We start from the raw sequence: 22,147 nt of genomic DNA on the forward strand, positions 1-22,147 counted from the left end.
ATAAAGAGGTAAAAATAATCTTAAGATGAAATGGAGAAAGGCAAATTCAGAAAAGGGAACGCTATTTAATGTCTGGAGAAAGCCTCAAAGAGTCCTTTGGGGGTGGTACTGAGGGGGGAGTGGGTTTATTTTTCTGAGTTCATGTAAATGTAGTAAAAGTTGTAAAGACCAATTTCAGTGCAGAAAGCTCTTTACTACCCGGGTTTCCCTGTTTCCTGGGGGGGGCCCAAGGCACCTGTAGTAATTAGGCTTGAAAGGCCCATTCTTGTTGAGTCCCAGATACTTGGCCTGTTCATCTGTCAGCTCTGTCAGGTGGGCATCAAAGGTGGGCAGGTGTAGGCTGGCCACATACTCATCTGGAACAGACCACAGAAGCCCTGGTATAAACATTCATGCCTCTTGTCTGGCTGTGCTCGCCAGGCTAGGCCTTAAAAAGTTGGGAGACACCTTCTAATTCTCGGAGCTGAAAGAAAAATGCTCAACTTTGGCTCACCGGCCCAGAATTCTAAGGAGTGGTTGCTTGAGCTTCAAGCCCAGTGTTTTTCAAAACCGTAACACTTCTTTCTTACCAGCTGTTTCATCCTTGAATCTTTCCTTCTCCCCAGAAAGGTAAGGGAGACATGAAAGAAGCAATAGTTCTTAGGGTCTAAAAGAAAGGATGGGATAGCAAGGGAATAAAAGGTGGGAAACTCCAACTTTAGTTCTGCCTTAGACTCTGTACTTTGGGCGACTCAGAAAAACTAACACCCGAGGAAACTGGAAAGGAATGTCTAAGAATGATACTACACTGTTTGCTTTGCTTTTAGTATCCTTAGTTACGGGCTCTATCTATATTCTATTGCCTGAATACATATTATTCAGAATTTTGTGTCATTTTTCTAACTATTTGTTTGGTCTTCCTAACTTCATTATGTATTCAGCCAAAATATAGACTGTTGTATTTCTTTTTTTTTATTTTTTATTTTTTATTTATTTTTTTTTTTATTTATTTTTGGGACAGAGAGAGACAGAGCATGAACGGGGGAGGGGCAGAGAGAGAAGGAGACACAGAATCGGAAACAGGCTCCAGGCTCTGAGCCATCAGCCCAGAGCCCGACGCGGGGCTCGAACTCACGGACCGCGAGATCGTGACCTGGCTGAAGTCGGACGCTTAACCGACTGCGCCACCCAGGCGCCCCTAGACTGTTGTATTTCTTTTATATCCTTCCAAAGGATATATTAAAGGGAAAATATGTCAACTTCTAACAGTTGCCATGCATCAAGTGCTAAAGCAAAACAAAACCAGAAGCTGATTTATTCCCTGATCTTTGCCTCAGGAGTTTGTAAACACACTGTATCAGTTCAGGTGCTTGAGGCGGGTTCTTTAAATTTTCAAGAGTTTAATGTTTCCCTTATATGAAACACCCACATGACTAGTCTTAACAGGAGCTATTCAGTCTTTCCTTTGGCCCTGACAATGAGGCCAGAGTTAGAAGATGTAGTATGAAAAGTCTTCTCAGTCTGAGGAAAGTCTGGAAGGGGCTATGCAGCAGCCTAGAATTGGAATAAGTCAGATGTCACAAGGTGGAAGATGAGTCCTCTTTCTTAGGGGAAGATTTTTTTCTCCTTTGAGATTCTTGCATATAAGATACTTGAAGAGAAAAAAAATCCTTAAAATTCACAGGTAGGCAAACCAAATCATAGCAAAATGTAATGATAATGTAACCAAATCATAGCAAAATGTAAATCAATCAGTAATGAAACCTAGGAATCCTAGCTCCTACTTTAGAAGGCACAGATATCTTCCCCACCCCCTTTCCATAAGAAATTTAGTGCCCCAAACTTCATTTAGCCTCTCACTCTGAACTACTTGGGAACGGACAGGGATGGAAGAGCGCATGCTTACCCATTTTCTTGGGCAACAGGTAGACATCCTGCTTATAGCGACCCTCAGGAGCATTGTAAAGCTCTATCAAGGCAAGAGCCTAGAAAAGCAGAGAGATGGATGCTGATGTGCGGTATCAAGTGAAACCCTGATGGTCTTGATGACCCGTTCCAGCCCACTGCTTTCCGCTCTGATGGCCCTACCTGAGTAGTGGCGGTGATTGAGAGCACAAATGTAGGCACTGTGGAGCAGCTTAGGTTCAGCAGACGGCCCTGGAGAGAAGGGTTAAGACACAGATGAGTTAGGACAAAGTCTCTAGCCTTTGAGGAGCGAAGGACGCACTCAACTGCAATTTTCCAAATACTTCCAACTAACATGGCTGGACAAAAAGTAGGTGTTCGATAAATAGACATGAATTGGTCGACATTTAAGTGGAATTAAAAACTTCTGGAAAATTTGATGAAGGTAATGGATAAAAGATCTCTGGGATTATGTAAAAAGGAATAGAGATGGTCACGTGATACTGAGGCTTATGCCAAGGAAGGGTATGCTTCTCTTGAATTTCATACTTTCTGCAACAGAATATCCTCCTTCAGAGGCACTGGCATTCTTTTGAAAGACTGTTGTAAGCAAGGATGTAGTCAAGTCCAGGGGCAACCTCTCCAGGTTGTGAGGGGAGGTATCTTTGGACTTAGTAAGCTGTGATGATTTCTGTGCTTCTTCTGCAGTTTGGTTCTCCTGAATGCAAGGGTATTCTTGTATTTCTAGTGGATGATTCAGAGAATACAAGGGCTGGAGGCTACTGGAGATTGCTATCCTTTCCTATTTTGTTTCCTAGGAAGCGTGACCACCTTTTTTTTTTTGCTGAAACATAGTAGCCAAAAACCATGGTGCTTGCTTTTGTCACCAAAATCACTAGATGGGACCTCCCAGGGCAACTAGAAATAAGTCACCAGACAGCTGGCTGATATAAAAGCAATTAATGAATATTTAACAACCTGCTCATCCCTTCCCTGTACAAGCTCCTTTCTCGTGAAGGAGTAATCCGGTCCCTTTACAGATGCCCTAAAGTATGTGAGAAGGTGAGATAAGGTGGAAAAAGGTAAAGAGAACAGTAAGGGTACTCCAGCATAAATTTAAGGGTGCTTTTGTGAAGATAGCATATCTTTTACATCTTCATATTCAGTTTCCTTAATTTTAAAAAAAAGGAAGGAAAACTGACAGAAAATCAAACCTCAAGAAACATATTATTATCATTCTTGTTATTTTGGTATCTTTCTCTGAAGGAGAGAAACTGTCAAGGTAAGAACAGTGGCATCGATATTGCCGTCAGGAATCTAAGACTAGGGAAGAGGAGCTTTCAAGAAAGGCAAAGTAGCCAAACATTGACACGGAAGGTTAAGTGGGATGAAAGTGAAGAGTAAGTCTGAGCCAGAAGAAGTCAGGACAGGGAAATAGTAATCATACGACCAATAGACAGCTGGGTGCCTACTACACATCTGGTTCAACTCAGAGGAATGTCACTCAAAAACATGATCTAAACTCAAAGACTCTCCTAGAGCTTGCCTACAACAGTCTCAGGTACAGTCAGGAATATCTGCTTTGTGCTTACTGATTAAGCCATCCTGCAAATGACATTATCTCTTCGTAGGCATCGCTCAAAGTGGCATTGGCTCTATCTGCTAATTCTTCCACAGTAAGAGTCATTATCTGACTCTACCTGTAGATTGACACAGAGAGACAGGATAATTGCGGAAAAGTAAGGAACCAAAATAGTTTCTTAATTGCTGAATGAAAAGACCTTTCACAGTCAGATGTAAAATCCACTGGTAAAGTAGTTAAGCTTGTGCTCAAAAGGAGCTGGAAATGAGAGAACATGTGGAGGAGGGGACCTGGATATTGCAGTCTTTCCTGTCAGGGGTGAATTTCTCTTACCAGTCTTATGTCTTACCTCTGCCAGCAATACTATCCTCTTGCCATCAGGCCATATTACATGGTCAACTTGGGATCTCACTCGCTCCCAGGTCAGTTCTGGTGTCCGCAGACTCGCCTGGAACACACACAGCAAGTACATCATCGGCCACGACTTGCCCTACTTTATGGAAAGATGTTGAAGGGAGCCATTTCAAATAGCAAGTTGAAATGAGCAACCAACATGCCAGATGGAGAATACCTTTCCCAGGTTGGTTAGGACTGTTCCATTTCAAGGTATTTAATCTTAGGCCCAGCCAGGGAGGGATCACTCAGGATGTCATTCCACAACATATACTGTATGCCCACTCTCTGCTGAGCACAGTAAAAGGTGCTATGGGAAATACAAAAGAAACCAAAGACAAGGTTTCTGCCTTCAAAAAGCTCATACTTTAGGTGGGGACACAAAACGATGCATACGTGAGGAGGAAAAAGCCTCTAAAATTACTTATAAAGCAACATGCAAACAAGTGCAAATTGATACAAAGCAAACTGAATACACAAATGCTGAAGAGAAACAGAAAAAAGGAGGGTCGGAGCTAAGTGAGATTTGTTAGAGAAGGCTGGTTGTCCTAAATATAGCATGCTGGGGCCCGAGGTTCTGCCTTCACATCCTCATATCCCAGGTTCCACCTTCTCGATGATGGTGGTTCACCTTAAAGTTACAGAAGCTTTGTGACCTAAGTGCAAATGTGAGGTAGCCTTTAGAGAAATGCTTAATGGTAGAGTAAAGCTCCCAACAGCTCACCCTCCTTCCATTTCTGTATATTGTGTATTCGGAGAACAAGAGAAGAAATGTTAAGTTTATTAACAGCAGCAATCAAATAAATAACAGTCACAGGGTTTAGACTTAAGACAACAACTTCCTTCTTCCAATAGGCCATTCCTAAAATAGAAAGGGAGTCCATGTTCTAAAACCACCCTTTGGCTCAGCTGGTAAAATTAAGAAGATCTGCCAAACAGTAGTTTTCAGACAAACAGAGAAACACTTCAGTCATACAGTACTCATTTGCTGGGTACATTCTACATTCTAGGCGATGTAGTAAATGACACTATTATAGACAAGACTGTGGGCTCCTCTACTAGATTGTGAGCTATTTATGGACAGGGACTATATCATCTTTTAATTACCAATCTAGTGGAAAAGACAAACATAATTCTGTTTCAGTATATTCAGTACTGTATTAATGATCTAGACCATTTCTTTATTAGGTACATGGGGAACAAAATGTCTTGAAATACCAAGTTTCACAATTTGGTTCAACAGAAAGAGCAATTTGGTAGTAGCTAACAAAATTTTATATGTACCTAATCTCTGACCAATCAGTTTCACCTTTAGGGCTCTATAGAAACACTTGCTCAAGTTCATAAATATAAGTGCCAAGAATGTTCAATCCAGTATTATCTGTATTAGCAAAAAATTTAATTTAACAAAGGAATAGCTAAGTAAATCTGGATAATTTCATACAATGGAATATTATGCAAATATTATATAAAAAAGTAGATCTATATGTGTTAACATGAAAACCACTGATTATTGTTAAGTGACAACACAGAGTTGCAGAACAATATACTATAACCTCAATTTTGTAAATGTTTTACTTCTTAAACATATTTATGTTGCTTGAATTTTTAAAACAAGCAACTATTGGGGCACCTGGGTGGCTCAGTCAGTTAAGTGACTCAAGTCCAACTCTTGATTTTGGCTGAGGTCATGATCTTAGAGGCGTGAGATCAAGCCCTGCATCTGGCTCCATGCTGAGTGTGGAGTCTGCTTAAGATTTTCTGTCTCTGTCTCTGTCTCTCTCTGTCCCTCTCCCCAACTTATGCTCTCGCTCTCTCTCTCTCTCTCCTCTCTAAAATTAAAAAAAAGGAAGTATTACTTTACAGTTAGAATTAATTTTTTTAAATAAATAAACACTGCAAATAGAGTTAAAAAGAATTTAAGCAAACAGACCACTTTGGGAAGTTAAGGATATACAAATTAAATCCATTAGCCTTTAGAAATAACAACATAGAAGGCAAGAGACAAAAGATACTCCTTGGTAACACGGGCATTTTTTTGTTGAGATGTTGGAACTTTAAAGTATTTTAGGTTCTTAGTGTCTCACAGTCATAATTTTCCAGAGGACAAGCAATCTTGGATGGGCAGTAAAGAGGTGACACCATGATAAAAGGAGTCTCCTGTCCTAGGATATGATGGAATCAAGGAAGAGACACTTCTTATGAACATCATAAAATGATCAATGCTTTGTTGAGGCAGTGTGCTGGAGCACTGGAATGGCTATGGTGCAAGAAAAAGACCTGAGGGTCAGTTTAAAACAGGGTTCAAAGAGACACTGAGTTAAATGATCTCTAACACTGCCCGGGCAGCTCCAACAACCTAGTAAGTTTATCTGACAGTGACAGTCCTTGAAAGAAGGATTTCCTATGGCCAGCATAGTTATATACGAATTTCTCTTAAAGGCATCAAATTGTCTTTTCTGTTGATTTACAGTCATTTAGCAACCTACCAGGAAAAAGGTTCCTTACAGAGACTGTTCCCAAACAAGGTGTATATCTCACTGTGAATGACCATGCTTGCACAAACTGGTATTATGTGATTTTGGATAGTACACATCAATTTTTTTTAGGGAAACAACTGTGGTTCTAGTGCTGCAAAAATAGCAAGTCTCAGGTTCTAATTCTTTTGCTGGTGGAAACTTTTAAAGCATGTGTACATAATGGTTTAGCCACTTGAAGTGTGAAGGTTACAGTCATAAAGGCCATCTATGTGATGTATATGGGTAAGCAGATCTGTTTTCAAGAGAAAAGGAAACATATGAAAGAAAGACATGGCCAAAAGGCAGCTAGGAGCGCAATCCAGTCACAGGTTCCCTAAGTTTTCACAGCGTTAATATACAGGGAAAAAAATGCAGTTTTCTAAATGTCCAACTCTTTTGATGAGCTATTCCTTCCAAGAAACACAGCAGTCAACATCTCTAGGTTAGGTAAAACTATAAATTCCTACAAACAAAACAAAACAAAACACTTACATTTTTGATTGCTAAAAATATCTGGGTAAAATTTACCGAATCATTCTCCTTTGCAGTTTCACTGAGATTACTTATAGAGATTCTCCTCTTTTTTCCACTCTCTGCACCCGAGCCATTTAGCAAGTCCCACTGGTCCTATGTTCACAATATATTACCTTCATTGCTTACCCATGTCATCTGAGCTCCCACTTTCTCTCATAGCTGGAACTACTGAAAGAGCCTCTATTGTCCCTACCACTACTCAAGCTCCAGAAGTGTTTTCTTTAAAAATTTTTTTTTTACATTTATTTATTTTTGAGAGACAGAGAGAGACAGAGCGTGGGCAGGGGAGGGGCAGACAGAGAGGGAGACACAGAATCAGAAGCAGGCTCCAGGCTCCGAGCTGTCAGCACAGAGCCCAACGCAGGGCTCGAACCCACGAACTGTGAGATCATGACCTGAGCCGAAGTTGGATGCTTAACCGACTGAGCCATCCAGGCGCCCCAGAAGTGTTTTCTTTATACCACAGAGTATTCTGTTAAGTCACATTTTTTTCAGTTACCTGGTTAAAACTTTCCAATTGGAATGCTTCCACCCCCACCTTTTTTTTAAGTAATCTTTACGTCTAACATGGGGCTTGAACTCACAACCCCAAGATCAAGACTCACACGCTCTACTGACGGAGCCAGCTAGGTGCCGCTGGAATGGCTTCCAATGGCTTCCACTATACCCAGAATAAAATCTGAGGTCTTTATTGTGGCCTACAAAGGCCTACATAACCCACTGCCCTCCTTCAGCTGCCTCTTATTCTCATCCTTTGCCTATCCTGTTCCTGCCATGATGGCCTTTTTCCTGTTCTCCAAACATAAAGCACGTTTCTAACTCAGCATCTTTTTACTCACCATTCTCTCTGAATAGAATGTTCAGATACCTTGTTCCTTCCATTCATTCAGGTTTTTGTTCAAATGTTATCTCCTCAAAGAGACCTTCCTTGATCACCTTAACTAAAATAGCATCCTTAATGGCCTCACTTTGCTGTTTTTCTTCCATATGAGGCACTAACTGACAACACTGTCTATCTGTTGATTGTCTGTATCCCACACTAGAATATAAGTACCACGAGAGCAGGAATATTGTTCACTATTTCTTCAGCCAGTAAATACTCAACGCAGAGAAACTATTCAATTCATATTATTCAATACAAATTAAATTGTGAATGAACATTTTGATTTCGATTAGATGAGTTTGCCATTTCCTTAAATTTCATTTTATATGCCCAGGACACTACCATCAAAGGTTGAGTAATTTAACTTTTCCAAAGTCCTTCTGAGCCTGTCCCTTTCTGGACCATTCAGTTTAGTCATATACCTTCTGCTAAGAAGAGCACAAAGAGAATTGAGGCATGGCCCTTGGCTAGTGTCCGTGCCAGATATTAGAGGCTACCTAGCAATACATACAAAACTAGGTCCAGTATCAACACAGCAGCCAGGGTGAGCCTTTTTTAAAAGTCAGATTATTACAAATCCTATAATGGCACCCTATTTCCCTCAGAATATAATCAGGAGTTCTTACAATGGCCTGTAAGGCTCTGTAAGATCCGGCCCCTTCTTTCTGACCTCATCTACTTTTCCCTGCCCCGTGCTCATTTATCTCAACCACATTGGCCTCATTGTTGATCCTCAAACAGACTAGGCATATTCCTGCCTCAGGGCGTTTGCTCTGGCTGTTCTTAAAATGTTCTTCACCTAAAAGTCCACCTCGCTAATTCCTTCAAGTCTGCTCAAACATCACCTTTTTAATGAGGGTTATACCTTGATCCCACTCTTTAAAATTACAACCTGGCACTCCTGATTCCTCTTACTATACTCCACTTTTTCTTTTTTCCATGTGCTTTTGCCTTCTAACATACTACATGAACTATGTTTATTGTCTTTTTTATCCTTTAAAATGTAATAAGCTCTCTGAGGGCAAGAATCTTTGCCTGTTTTGTTCACTGACTCCAAGCATCTAGAATAGCACCTGGCATATAGCAATCACACAATAAATATTTATGACAGAAGGTAGAGTTTCTTGGCGTTTATCCTGCAAGATTACTTATGCCTGGATTGCCTTTAGAAGAGGGATTACCATCACAATTTGAAGTTAACCTAGAAATCATGAGGAGGTAATACTACATACAATGTACAGGAAAACAAAACAAAATAAAACAAAAACTGGACTAGAATAAAAAAAACCTGAAATTTGGGCTCCAATTTAATTTTTGAATCAATGTATATGACAACAATGGACTTAAGTTCTTAGTTTCCCAAATGAAAATCAGGGATTAGAATAATGCCTTGTGGGATTGTCAAGAGGATGAAATAAGATTAAGTAAAAATGTAAAAATTATATGATTGCATTTGGAATTGTTTTTATCTAAGCACTTGAATGTTTAAGAGAGAAAATTCCTTCCCCCTTCCCTTACTCAGAAGATTTCTTTTTAGAGTTCAGAGCATGACTACTTCCCTTAAGCCTTTTCCCATCTGTGGGCTCTATAAGCAGGTTAATCCAGAAAAGGACAATCATGTGCTAGACAATTTTAGAAATATTAATATCTTTGACTATTCAGTAAAAGGGAGTATGGCATATAAGTGAAACTTAACAAAAGAAAAAAACCCATTCAATATTTAAATTTCAATATTGAAAAAAGAAATGACTCTTTTGGGGCACCTGGGTGGCTCAGTCGGTTAAGCGTCCGACTTCAGCTCAGGTCATAATCTCACGGTTTGTGGGTTTGAGCCCCGCATCAGGCTCCGTACTGACAGCTCAGTGTGTCTTCCCTCTCTCTGCCCCTCTCCTGCTCATGCTCTGTCTCTGTCTCTCAATAATAAATAAACATTAAAAAAAAAAAAAAAAGAAAAGAAGAAATGACTCTTTTTTTTTTAAATTTTTTTTTTCAACGTTTTTTATTTATTTTTGGGACAGAGAGAGACATAGCATGAACGGGGGAGGGGCAGAGAGAGAGGGAGACACAGAATCGGAAACAGGCTCCAGGCTCTGAGCCATCAGCCCAGAGCCTGACGCGGGGCTCGAACTCACAGACCGCGAGATCGTGACCTGGCTGAAGTCGGACGCTTAACCGACTGCGCCACCCAGGCGCCCCAAGAAGAAATGACTCTTTATGAGCAAAATATCATGACGATAAAACAGAGTAATGGAGCCATGCCACTCAGAAACCTTAAGGGCAGAAATAGGCTTCAGTATTTCCAGCTATTTTTAATAACAGAAGAATAGAGCACAAGTTAAAAAGAGAAATCATTTAAAATAGATATTATCCAACAGGCTCTCAATATATCAACTGATCCTTACCTGGCAATGCTGGAGCTCAATCAGAGCAGCCCTCAGGGGAGATGAAAGCATGCTTTGCTTGAGCCATTTACCCAGAGAGAAATACAGTTGTGCCAGAAAAATGCCATAAAAATTTAAAACCAGAGTGAAAGTCACACTGAGAGATACTTTGGTAAGTCTGAAAAGAAATAAATAACACTTCTATTAACTATTACTTGGGCAACTTAGTAGGACCAAGTGTTATGTTGGATTGGATAATTTGAGGGTGAATATAATCAAATTAGAGAACCAAAATGGCTTACAGTGTAAGTAGGTATCAAGCTGGGGTGGAAGAAAATAATCATTTGAAATGATTGAGATGAAGAAGCTTTATAGTATCCACAAGCATAGGTCACAGGGCTAGTAAGTGAACAGACTGTGGACAGCTCTGCCAGGACAGTCATGTTTAGGATGGCTGGTGACTCTTCCCTTTCTTCTTCCTGTTTATGTTTCTTGGGAAGGAGAGGGAAAAAAAAGGCCTCAGTAATGAGTTACTTAATCTTACCACATCAATCTCTGTGTTGGAATGTCCCATGTTACAAACGATGCAGCTATTCTTCATACGGTCCAAGTGCTCTCTGGTTACCACATTCTTGTTACCTTAAAAACAGAAGAGAGATCCACACAAAAAGAAATAAAGTTGGACCCCTACCTCACACCATATGTGAAATTTCACCTGACCAAACACAACAGCTAAAACTATAAAACTCTTAGCAGGGAGCGCCTGGGTGGCTCAGTTGATTAAGCGTCTGACTCTTGATTTCATCTCAGGTCATGATCTCACAGTTTGTGAGACTGAGCCCCACATCAGGCTCTGCACCAATAGCACGGAGCTTGCCTGGGATTCTCTATCTCCCTCCCTGCCCTCCCCCTGCTGATACATGCGCGTGAGCTCTCTCTTCTCTCTCTCAAAATAAATACATAAACATTAAAAAAACTTTAGCAGAACATAAGAATACATCTTTGTGAACTTGGGTTAGGCAATGGTTTTCCTAGCTATAACCCCTAAAGCAGAGGCAACCAAAGAAAAAATAAACTTGTGCTGCAAACAACTCCACCAAGAAAATGAAAAGACAACCCATATATTGGGATATTTATTTACAAATAAATAAATGGAACAAAATATTTACAAATCATATAACTGATAAGAGATTTGTATCCAAAATTTATAAAGAACTCTTACAACTCCTTACTTAAAAGACAACCCAGTTTAAAAATGAGCAAAGGGAGGTGCCTGGGTGGCTCAGTCAGTTAAGCGTCCGACTGCTGATTTCTGCTCAGGTCATGATCTCACAGTGTGTGAGTTCAAGCCCTGCATTGGGCTCTGTGCTGACAGTCTGGAGCTTGCTTGGGATTTCTCTCTCCTCTCTCTGCCCCTCTCTGGCATGCTTTCTCTCTCTCTCAAAAAAAATTAAATAAATAAATTAATAAATAAAATGTAAAAAAATATTTTTAAATGAGCAAAGGACCAGAGTAGACGTTTCTCAAAAGCAGAAGTACAAAAGAAGATGTGTTAATGCATACATGAAAAGATGTTCAACATTGAGGCACCTGGGTGGCTCCGTCGGTTAGGTGTCCAACTTTGGCTCAGATCGTGATTTCACAGTTTGTGAGTTTGAGCCCCACGTTGGGCTCTGTGCTGACAGCTCAGAGCCTGAAGCCTGCTTCTACGTCTCCCTCTCTCTCTGCCCCTCCCTTGCTCATGCTCTGTCTCTCTCTCAAAAATAAATAAAACATAAAAAAAAAAAAAAAAAAAGATGTTCGACATTATTAGTCACTAGGAAAATGCAAGTCAAAACCACAATGAGGGGCTCCTAGCTGGTTCAGTCAGTGGAGCGTGTGACTCTTGATCTTGGGGTTGTGAGTTGGAGCCCCATATTGGGAGTAGAGATTACTTGGAAGTAAAAATCTTTAAAAACCAAAACCACAGCAAAACACCATTTCACACCTACTAGGATAGCTATAATAAAAACAACAGACAATAATAGCATTGGCAAGGATGTTGAGAAATTGTAACCCCCACACATTCTTGCTGGATTGTAAAATGGTGCTGTCTATTTGGAAAAGCTTGCAATTCCTCAAAATATTAAAAGTAGAGTTATCATACGTTCCAGCAATCCCAAGGTATATGTAGGCAGGTATATATATTCACAAGGATGGAAAACATGTTAACAGGAAAACACTATGCACAATGTTCATAATAGCAACATTATTCAAAATAGCTAAAAAGCGAAAACATCCCAAGTGTCCATCAACCAATAAATAAAGTGTGGTATATCCTTAAAATGAAATATAATTCAGCAAGAAAAAGGAAGGAAATATCAACACATATTACCATATGGATGAAACTTTAGAACACTATGCTAAGTGAAAAAAGCCAGTTACAAAAGACCACACACTGTAGGATTCTATGGATATGAAATGTCTAGAATAGCCAAATCTATAGAAACAGGGAAATTAGTGGTTGCTTAGGGCCGGGCAGAGGTAGAGGAAAGAATGAGCACTGACTGCTAATGGTGTGGAGTTTCTTTGTAGGGTGATGAAAAGTTTCTGGAATCAGATATTGTACAATTTCACTAAAAACCACTGAACTGTATACTTTAAAACTGTAAGCTGTATGGTATATGAATTATATCTCAATAAAAAAATTAGATTGTTGTGATGGTTGTATGACCCTGTGAATTTACTAGAGAATACTGAATTATACACTTTAAATGGATGAAATGTATGATATGTGAATCACATCTCAATAAAGCTATTAAAAAAAGACATGAGGGGATTGATATGAAGCAAGAACAGTTTCTTATGGTCCCTCTTCTCTGCCCCCATCTCACCCTGAGGGTACAAATATATTTTCATTCTTAAATATTCTGATTTTCCTCCTCTAAAATATAATTACAAATAAAAACCAATATTCTAGCAGTTTATGGTCCCATGATAAAGAGAAAGTAAGTATCCCAGTCCAAGGAAACTAGCCATTTCTGCATATTCCTCTCTAAAACTCCAATCTACCTCTTTGAGAATTAATACAACTGTCTTTCCTACTTTCTCTAACTGAATTTTGTTTTAGGACTGCTTTAATTATAGGGACTAGAGAGAAATACACATTACTTTTGAAGGTAAAATAAAAAATCAAATGTACAAATTTAAGATCCGGCTGCCCAAATAAAACTTATCTCTAGTCATCTCCTTGGTAGTTGAGGACGGATGGAGATATAGAACAGTTAAAAGGGATGGAGAGAAACCTTCTTCCAGGGATGACCTAGATGACCTATACTTTTGGTCAGAGCTCTAAAGAGGTAGGAAGAATGTGAAAGATTGACTCTACAGATAGACACCTGTATCTGGCTTTTATTTCTTTAATTATTATTTTTTAAATGTTTATTTGTTTATTTTGAGAGAGAGCAAGCGAGCAGGGGAGGTGCAGAGAGAGAGGGAGAGAAAGAATCCCAAGCAGGCTCCTTGCTGTCAGTGCAGAGCCCAACAAGAGGCTCGATCTCACGATGTGAGATCAAGACCTGAGCTGAAATCAAGAGTTGGACACTTAACTGACTGAGCCACCTAGATGCCCCTGTATCTGGCTTTTGTCTTTTTTATTTTTTAATTTTTTAAAAGGTTTTATTTATTTTTGAGAGAGAGAGAGAGACATATTACAAGTGGGGGAGGGGCAGAGAGAGGTAGACACAGAATCGGAAGCAGGCTCCAGGCTCTGAGCTGTCAGCACAGAGCACGACACGGGGCTTGAACTGCAAGATCATGACCTGAGCTGAAGTTGGACACTTAACCCCCTCTCCCTGTATCTGGCTTTTAGAGTTTAGTTTTATTCAGAACAGTTTCCAGTCATTTTTCACCTGTTCCATGAAAGCATTCCCAAATGCCAAAATGTATACTGTGTATGTCAAAATCATACCTGTACAGGTAATAACAATATCCACTTGTCGGATGACCTCGTTTAATTTCACCAGCCGAAATCCATCCATACTGTAAAAATAAAACGTGATCAATTAACCTAAAAATAGCAGTTGGGAAGCCTTTTGCCACAGAACTTCAAAAGCTGTTACTAAGTTCCTTTGGTACCCACACTGTCACTTCTTGATACAGTCAGATTATTCTTAGCAGTGAAAAATTCAAACCATCTCCTTTTTTCATACAGGACAAAATAAAGTTTCCTTTGTATCACTGCAACTTAATTCTTCCTGAAAATAAGGAGCCAGGGGTTACTGTGACTTTCTCCATCTGAATGTCTAGAAAGTACAATTTAGCCGCTGAATCTTTGAAACTACTCTCCCCAAGATCATCAACGATCTCCTGGATGCACACCCCCCACCCCCAAATCTTTAGACTCTTATATTACTTAATTTTCTTTGCTACATTAAACATTATTTACCTATTTTTAAAACTATACTCCTTGGAGTCCATGAAACTGTTCTTTCCTGGTTTTCCTTCTACCTTTCTGAATAGCCCTTTTCAATCTTAATCTTTAAATGTTGATACTCTGTAGAGTTCTGCCCTTGACTCTTTTCTCTATTCTCTCAGTATTTGTCCATACCCTTCCCTTGGCTGCAAATGATTCCTCTTGGTGGCTGATCTGCACAAATATATCTTTAGGTTAGATCTCTCTGAAGCTTCAGAGCCATGGATCAAATGACCTACTAGATAGCTTCTCCTGGATGTCCCATAAGAATCTCAAATTTATTGGGTTTGAAAAAACTCATTATCTTTTCTGTACTCTCAAAGTCTACTGTCTCTTTTTTTATTTTCTATCTTGATCTACAGCATTACTGTTCAGCCAACTGTATGAGCCAAATAAACTAGACTGTCCTAGCCTACTGCTTCTCCTGAATTGTTGTTTTCCCTTAATTCCTTATAATCTCTTGAATTGGTCCCTTCCTCTCCATATATGCTGGTCTTGCTTATGTTCAGGTCTTATTACTTCTCACCTGGATTCCTATAGTAGCTCCTGGCCTGACCTCATCATCTCTAGGTTTATGTCTCATTTATTTTGCAGAGTAATTTTCCTAAATGCAATTTAGATCATGTCACTTCCTTGCTTAAAATACTTCAGTGAGATTGCCTGTTCTCAGGATAACACCTAAAACTTATGCAGATATATGAGTATATTCACATATGATTCCTACCTCAGATATTACCACTTCTGCAATTTCCATCTCTTAAATATGCCCTGTTCTCTCCTTCCTCAGTGACTATGCTCCTTGTGACATGTTCCTTGTGTCTGGAATTTACTTCCAGACTAAGAAATCACTGACTCAACTTTCAAGACTCAGCTCTATTAACATCTCTTTCTACCCTGCCTATTTGTTACTTAGTTAGATATTTCTCTCTTGGCTCCTACAGAAGCACATGCCGTTTACCCCCATCATAGCACTTATTCCATTCACAGTGGTTATTTGCGTGCCTCTAAAAGCAGGGAACTTGCCTCTTTCACATATTCATCTTATTCACCCTAAGCACAGAGCACAGTACCTATTATACAGTAAGTGATCAGTTCATGTCTATAAGATAATTTGAATCAGTGTCTCAATCAATATGAAAACATGTTAATGAACCCTGGCTCAGAGAAGGCCGACAACTCTGTCGGGGAAATTTGTGGTTCATGGCTAGGATGTGTGAGGAGTAGAAAGAGAGGGGAAAATGGGTATAACAAAATCTTTATGTCATGCCTTATTCTATCCTGGGTGCCTTCCTCTGGAGGATTAATGGTAAAGATTGGGTGAGTTATGGAGGCGACAGACAATGGAGCTCTGTAGTAGTTTTCGGGGACAGTAGTATTTTCGTCCTGATGAGGATGGCAAGAGGCCATTTTAACAGTATCTACTATTTAGCAAGCATTTATTATGTGACAGCAGCTCAACACTCTATGGAATTATATATTTATTATATAATGTATAATCATATGTAATAATTATATAATTGTTTTACTGGACTTTCGCAACTCTTTGAGGTAGGTATCATTAGCCACATGTTATGGATGAGACAAGAACAATTTTTTAACCTTAGATTTTGCAATAATTTCAAACTTAAGAATTACAAGAATAGTACAAACTCCTATACTCCCTTCACTCAGAGACAACAGATTTTATTTGGATTTGTCTGATGTTTCCTCCTGATGAGATTCAGGTTATACATTTAGGGGAAGGATATCACAGAAGTGTTCTTTTCAGAACATAGTAAGTGTTCAACTTATTTCTTTTTTGATCATCCTTTTTTTCAAAGGAAGAAGAGCTGGGGTGCCTGTCTGGCTCAGTTGGTGGAGCATGCAACTCTTGCTCTGGGGTCATGAGTTCAAGTCCCATGCTGGGCATAGAGTTTACTTAAAAAAAAAAAAAAAAAAAAAAAAAAAAAGGAGACGGAGGCGCCTGGGTGGCTCAGTAGATTAAGCGTCCAACATCAGCTCAGGTCATGATCTCATGGTTCATGGCTTCAAGTCCCACGTCGGGCTCTGTGCTGACAATCCAGGGCATGGAGCTCAGATTCTGGGTCTCCCTCTCTCTCTGCTCCTCCCCACCATTCTTGTTCTCTCTCTCTCTCAAAAATAAAATAACCATTTTAAAAAAGGGAGAAGAATTATACATGGGTAAAGGAAGGAACTACTTGTTCTCTGGCTCAAGGCATCCCCTTATTATTTCCACAGGAATTCTAAATTTTAGCTTTTCTTATATAGTCTCTGCTGTCTCAGAGCAGAGCTCCTTGATCTTTGAAAGAGAGGAGCTCACATTTAACTGCAGCATCTCTCAGGATCTGGGCCCCTCTAAGATAAAATGTGGCATTAACCAGGCCATTCTTTGGTGACAGTTACAAGACCCCACATTAGATGGTGGCACAGAGAAAAAAGCAAGTTTCCTTTTGCATGCTTACCAGGCTTGAAGAGCACAGATGGGGTCAATCTCAGTTACATACACAATAGAGCCCATGGCTTTTAGAGCAGCACAGCACCCCTTCCCCACCTGAAGAGGGAAGAAAGGACACATAATAAGGAAAGTCAGTGAGAAAACAACATCTTGAAGCTTCTGGTAAACTGTACCTCATTTTCCACCCCCAGAAGGAATTTCACTGAATAGATTCATGTTTGGGGAAAAAATAAGAAAAAACAAACAAATGAATGCAGTTCATAAACAAACTCCTAGCCCCTGTTTAGCACATGCATGTACATAAGAACACCCACACTCACGATTTATAATCAAAACACAAGCTAAGAGAACATCACAAACAGTGCACTGGAATAAATCAGAAAATCAACTTAAGAAAAATGGCAAAAATGCAAAGGGAAAAAGAACGATTGTACTTTGACCAGAGGGCCTCTAAAGTTACATTTTTCCCACCTAGAGTGGTGAGTGAATGGATGTTTCTCACATCCATTAAATGAAAAAGTCTAGTATATTTCACCAAAATAACATTTTATACATCCAATAAGCGAAAGGTTAAGCTTTACCTCTCCATAGCCACAGACAACCACCTGCTTTCCACCAAACATCATGTCTGTTGTCCTTTTAAGTCTGGGGGAAGAAAAACCATTAAATCAGTAGAATCTCTCATTTCTCCTTTGAGATTAGATAGGGTCCCTCTGTTTTCATGTTTGTTTGTTCCATTTTGAAAGAAAGCCTGGTTTCTGTACTATCTAATGATTAAAAAGAAAGGTGGATAAAACAGGTACTCTCTTACTCCATGCTATCTGATCCATCTATATGTGAGGTTGTTTTTTTTTTTTTTAATTTTTTCCTCTTGTTTTGGGAGTGGTGCAGCAAGGAGGAAACTATAGATTACAAAGTAACTTTTAAACAAAAGGTTTACTTATTTATATAATTTATTTATATATATTTATTATACATTTATTATATAATTTTTGGAAATAAAAGATAGAAGAAAATAAAAATAACATTTTTTATTTAGGAGACAAAGTTCTAGCTTAATGGAAACATTGTTCTAGCTTATTGAACGTAAGAGATAATACTGATAAACGAGTGCTACATTTAGTAGTATCAGAATGGCCATGGGGCACCTGGGTGGCTCAGTCAGTTGAGCATCCAGCTCTTGATTTCGGCTCAGGTCAAGATCCCAGGTTGTGAGATTAAGCCCCTCGTCAGGTTCCACATTGAGCATGGAGCCTGCTTCAGATTCTCTCTCTGCCCCTCCCCCGCCCATTCATTTTCTGTCTCTCTCTTTCTCTCTGCCTCTCTCTCTGTCTCTCTCAAAATAAATAAATAAACTTAAAAAAAAAAAAAAAGAATGGCCAATAGGTCCCTCATTAATTCAACACAGAAGGTAATCAGCAACTAGATGGCGAAGAGCTTTGAACACACCAATACCAACTACATGAGAGAGTTTTCTGGGGCTGCTTCTTTCTCAAACATGTTCTACTTCTTTGTCTCTGATTCTCTATGAAGCTAGAATAGTGTCCATATTGGTTTTAGAGCCTCTTGGAAGAACTTGTAGGAGCAGTTTCTGGTTTCTCTTTAGATTCAGCTGGTCTCCTTTCTCTAGGAATCCCTCACTAGGCAGAAGAAAGTTTTCAACTAAAACCAGACTATTCTGAGATAGTTCCTACAAATATTTGTGACTCTTTCTATTCACTTATCTGTTTTCCTTTCCTGTAGACAACAGTCCATAAATGCCCTAAAGGCAGAGTAGGAATTCTGTCTTTTTAATGATTTGACAACTCCACTCCGTAGGAACTAGTACAACTCCACGAGCCACAGTAAAACTCAATAAATATAAAATATTATTCAGCCATAAAGAAGAATGCAATCTTACCATTTTCAACAATACCAATGGAGCTCAAGAGTATAGTGCTACGTGAAATAAGTCAGTCAGGAAAAGACAAATACCATATGATTTCACTTATATGTAGAATTTAAAAAACAAAACAAATGAGCAAAGGAAAAGAGAGAAGCCAAAACCAGACGTTACTTTGTTTTTTTAAAGAAACAGACTCTTAACTATAGAGAAGAAGCTGATCGCTACCAGAGGAGAGGTGGGTGGGAAGATAGGTGAAATAGGTGATGGGGATTAAGGACTGCACTTATTGCTGAATCACTATATTATACACCTGAAACTAATATAACAGTGTATGTTAATATTAGATAGTTAATTAAATTTAAAAAACATCAATTAGGTACAGAGGCAATTCTTGTTTAGTGAAGAGAGTAAGTCTGGCTGGGCTACTACCATAGTCAAAAGTCATGGTTTAGAAGAATGGTCCTGGAATGGCTATCACAGCAAAGAAAACCAACAGATCATATTTATGAGCTTCCTTTGCTTTACTCGCAAGCTTGTCTGCCTCTCTTCCCAAAGGAATATCAGGTGCAAAGCTATTCATACAAGCTATTAACACTTCTACGTAGCCAGAACAAGGGACAGTCTATAAACTGATAGATGGATTGATAATTTACTTAAATGTCCAGTCTATGTGATAATACTATTGACTCTATAGAAGTAATAATTACCAAGAAATTGAATTTGCATTGAATATCCCCCCCACCTCTCCCCAAAAAGATCTGAAAGCAAAAAGCTTCCCCTAAGATCAACTGAATCCTAAAACTTAATGTACAGTGTTCTAGAAAGAAGGGCAAGGGAACTAACATTGAACACCAGGTTCATAGCTTATCTCCTTTAATCCTCATAATAACTCTATGATGTAGATCTTACTGTCACCATTTTACAGATGAGGGACTAGGCACAGAGAGGTTAAATAACTAGTCCAAGACCTAAATGATAGAGCCAATAATCAAACCAAGCCAGTCCTTCTGGTTCTAATGCCGGTGGTGTTGCAAACTGCCTAGGGTCCCGGACTGGTTAGTAATGTGGCCCATAGGGCCTTTCTTAGCTTTTCCATTAACCTAAACATGATGGAAACCATTTGGCTTGGCAATATTCTAAACCAACTTAATAGTTTTACATAGGGAATTACTGAGTCTTCTGAACAAGGATGAAGGCGTATCTGGACACAAGTGTAGAAACAGAAACTAGGTATTGGAAGAACACAGTACAGTATCTGGAATATATCTAAGTAAATTTTGTCAGGTTTGCAGTCCTTATAGATTTGAAAAACTTGAAATGCTTCTGGGATGGACTCTTTGCTCAACACAATTTTTCAGATGGCCAGAGAATTATATGCTAGTTAGGGTTTACATTTTTTTTAAGTTTGTTTATTTTTGAGAGAGAGAAAGACAGACCATGAGCAGGGAAGGGGCAGAGAGAGAGGGAGACACAGAATCCGAAGCAGGCTCCAGGCTCTGAGCTGTCAGCACAGAGCCTCAGGCAGGACTTAACTCACGAGCCACGAGATCATGACCTGAGCTAAAGTCAGACCCTTAACCGCCTCAGCCACCCAGGTGCCCCATGCTAGTTGGAGTTTAAAAACTGGTAATGTGACCTAAAATAGGAACACTAGGAACCTTTTCCCAAATCATCAAAGATATTCAGCTCTTTAGGACTTTAGTTACTGTCTTGCGGGACTGATAGGGTCACAAACTTTGCACCAATAAATAGAGGCCAGTTTGACTTTTTAAGTACAATAGATGTGCTTGTAATGGGGATAGCAATGGTAGATCTGGGTTATAAAATATCAAGTATTAGATGGTGATAGATCCAGAGGTGCTACATGAATCATTTCCAGAAATAACCAAAACCAAAAAACTGAGAACCTCAATTCAACAACTCAAGTTCATTCCAAAGATAATAAAACATTACCCATCTAGAATGGATTCACGGCAACAGTAGAGGTTGTCAAATTTCTGTTTGGTGACAGAGTCATTGACATTCATGGCTGGAACACACAGCTTCCCGGCCTTAGATAGCTGGTACAGCCTGAGGATGAGGGACATCAAGAAGAACAACAAACAGTGAGATAATGCAATCTACTGCCAGTCTCGTAACAAATTACAGAAATATGTTGATTGGGTAGGCATCAGAGCATGAGGCACTAGCTTCATTCCATTAGGTGCACATAGAGAAATAAGACTACCTTTCTAGAGTCTGTACACAGCTTAGAAATAAAGATCTTAGTCACAAGGCATGTGAGGAAAATCTTTGACCCACCTCTAAATTTCAAGTATTAAAATGTAAAATTTTAAATCGCTTATTGGGGCACCTGGGTGGCTCAGTTGATTAAGCATCTGACTCTTGATTTTGGCTCAGGTCATGGCTCAGGTCATGATCTTCCGTTTCGTGAGATGGAGCCCGGCTTTGGGTTCTGCACTGAGCCTGCTTGGGATTCCCTCTCTCTGCCCCTCCCCTGCTCACGCTTGTACGCGTGCTGTCTCTCAAAATAAGGAAATAAACATTAAAAAAATATATTGCTTACTTTTACTTCCCCCTTTAAGTTATATAAAGAGTAACTTTAAGTACTGTTTAATCCCACTACTCTAATGCAACAATTTTAACTTTCAAATAGTCTCAATTTTATCATCTCAATACAAATATCTATAAATATGTATACCTATATATAAGTTTCATTTTAAGTTGTAGCAACTAAAAATTACAAACAGGTGTTTATTCAAAATTCATCCCTTTCTAAGAGCCTGAAGGTCTGGTATGTTAAAAAAGATCACAATATATTGAAGCAGAGACAGTCGCTTAATCAGAATTCACTTCCCTAAAACTTTCATTTCATACTTTCAGTTCTTGTTGAGTGAATAACAGTAAATGGAAACGGTTTCAATGTTACTCAGAAAATTACTGCTCATTTGAGAAACAGAACCCTAAATCCTTGTTCTCTAAGTCAAAATGTAAGCTCTATGAGGACCCAGGTTTTTGTCTATTTTGCCCACTGCTAGATCCCTAGCACAGTTCCTAGGGAAGTTCCTGGCTCGTTGTACAAGTTAAATCAACATCTATGGAAAAAACGAATTCATCTAAAAAGAACAAGCAGTCGTTGCATTACAATGACTAGAAAACATGAGGACCACACTTGTTG

At 39.2% G+C, this 22,147-nt stretch overlaps 1 protein-coding gene across 9 annotated transcripts in view; it reads right to left on the reverse strand.

Moving 5' to 3' along the window:
- The window catches only part of AHCYL2 (adenosylhomocysteinase like 2), a 170,957-nt gene that overhangs the window by 3,291 nt on the left and 145,519 nt on the right, over positions 1-22,147 (reverse strand). For all 9 annotated transcript variants that reach the window (XM_058724316.1, XM_058724317.1, XM_058724320.1 and 6 more), the window contains 9 exons: positions 20,923-21,039; positions 17,666-17,729; positions 17,092-17,180; positions 14,126-14,196; positions 10,721-10,815; positions 3,816-3,914; positions 2,068-2,136; positions 1,886-1,964; positions 236-356 (listed from right to left, as the gene is read on the reverse strand). In XM_058724316.1, coding sequence (XP_058580299.1) covers positions 236-356; positions 1,886-1,964; positions 2,068-2,136; positions 3,816-3,914; positions 10,721-10,815; positions 14,126-14,196; positions 17,092-17,180; positions 17,666-17,729; positions 20,923-21,039 — 804 coding nt within the window. The remainder of the gene's footprint in view (positions 1-235; positions 357-1,885; positions 1,965-2,067; positions 2,137-3,815; positions 3,915-10,720; positions 10,816-14,125; positions 14,197-17,091; positions 17,181-17,665; positions 17,730-20,922; positions 21,040-22,147) is intronic.

Source organism: Neofelis nebulosa, chromosome 4 (assembly GCF_028018385.1).
Source record: "Neofelis nebulosa isolate mNeoNeb1 chromosome 4, mNeoNeb1.pri, whole genome shotgun sequence".
NCBI lineage: Eukaryota > Metazoa > Chordata > Mammalia > Carnivora > Felidae > Neofelis > Neofelis nebulosa.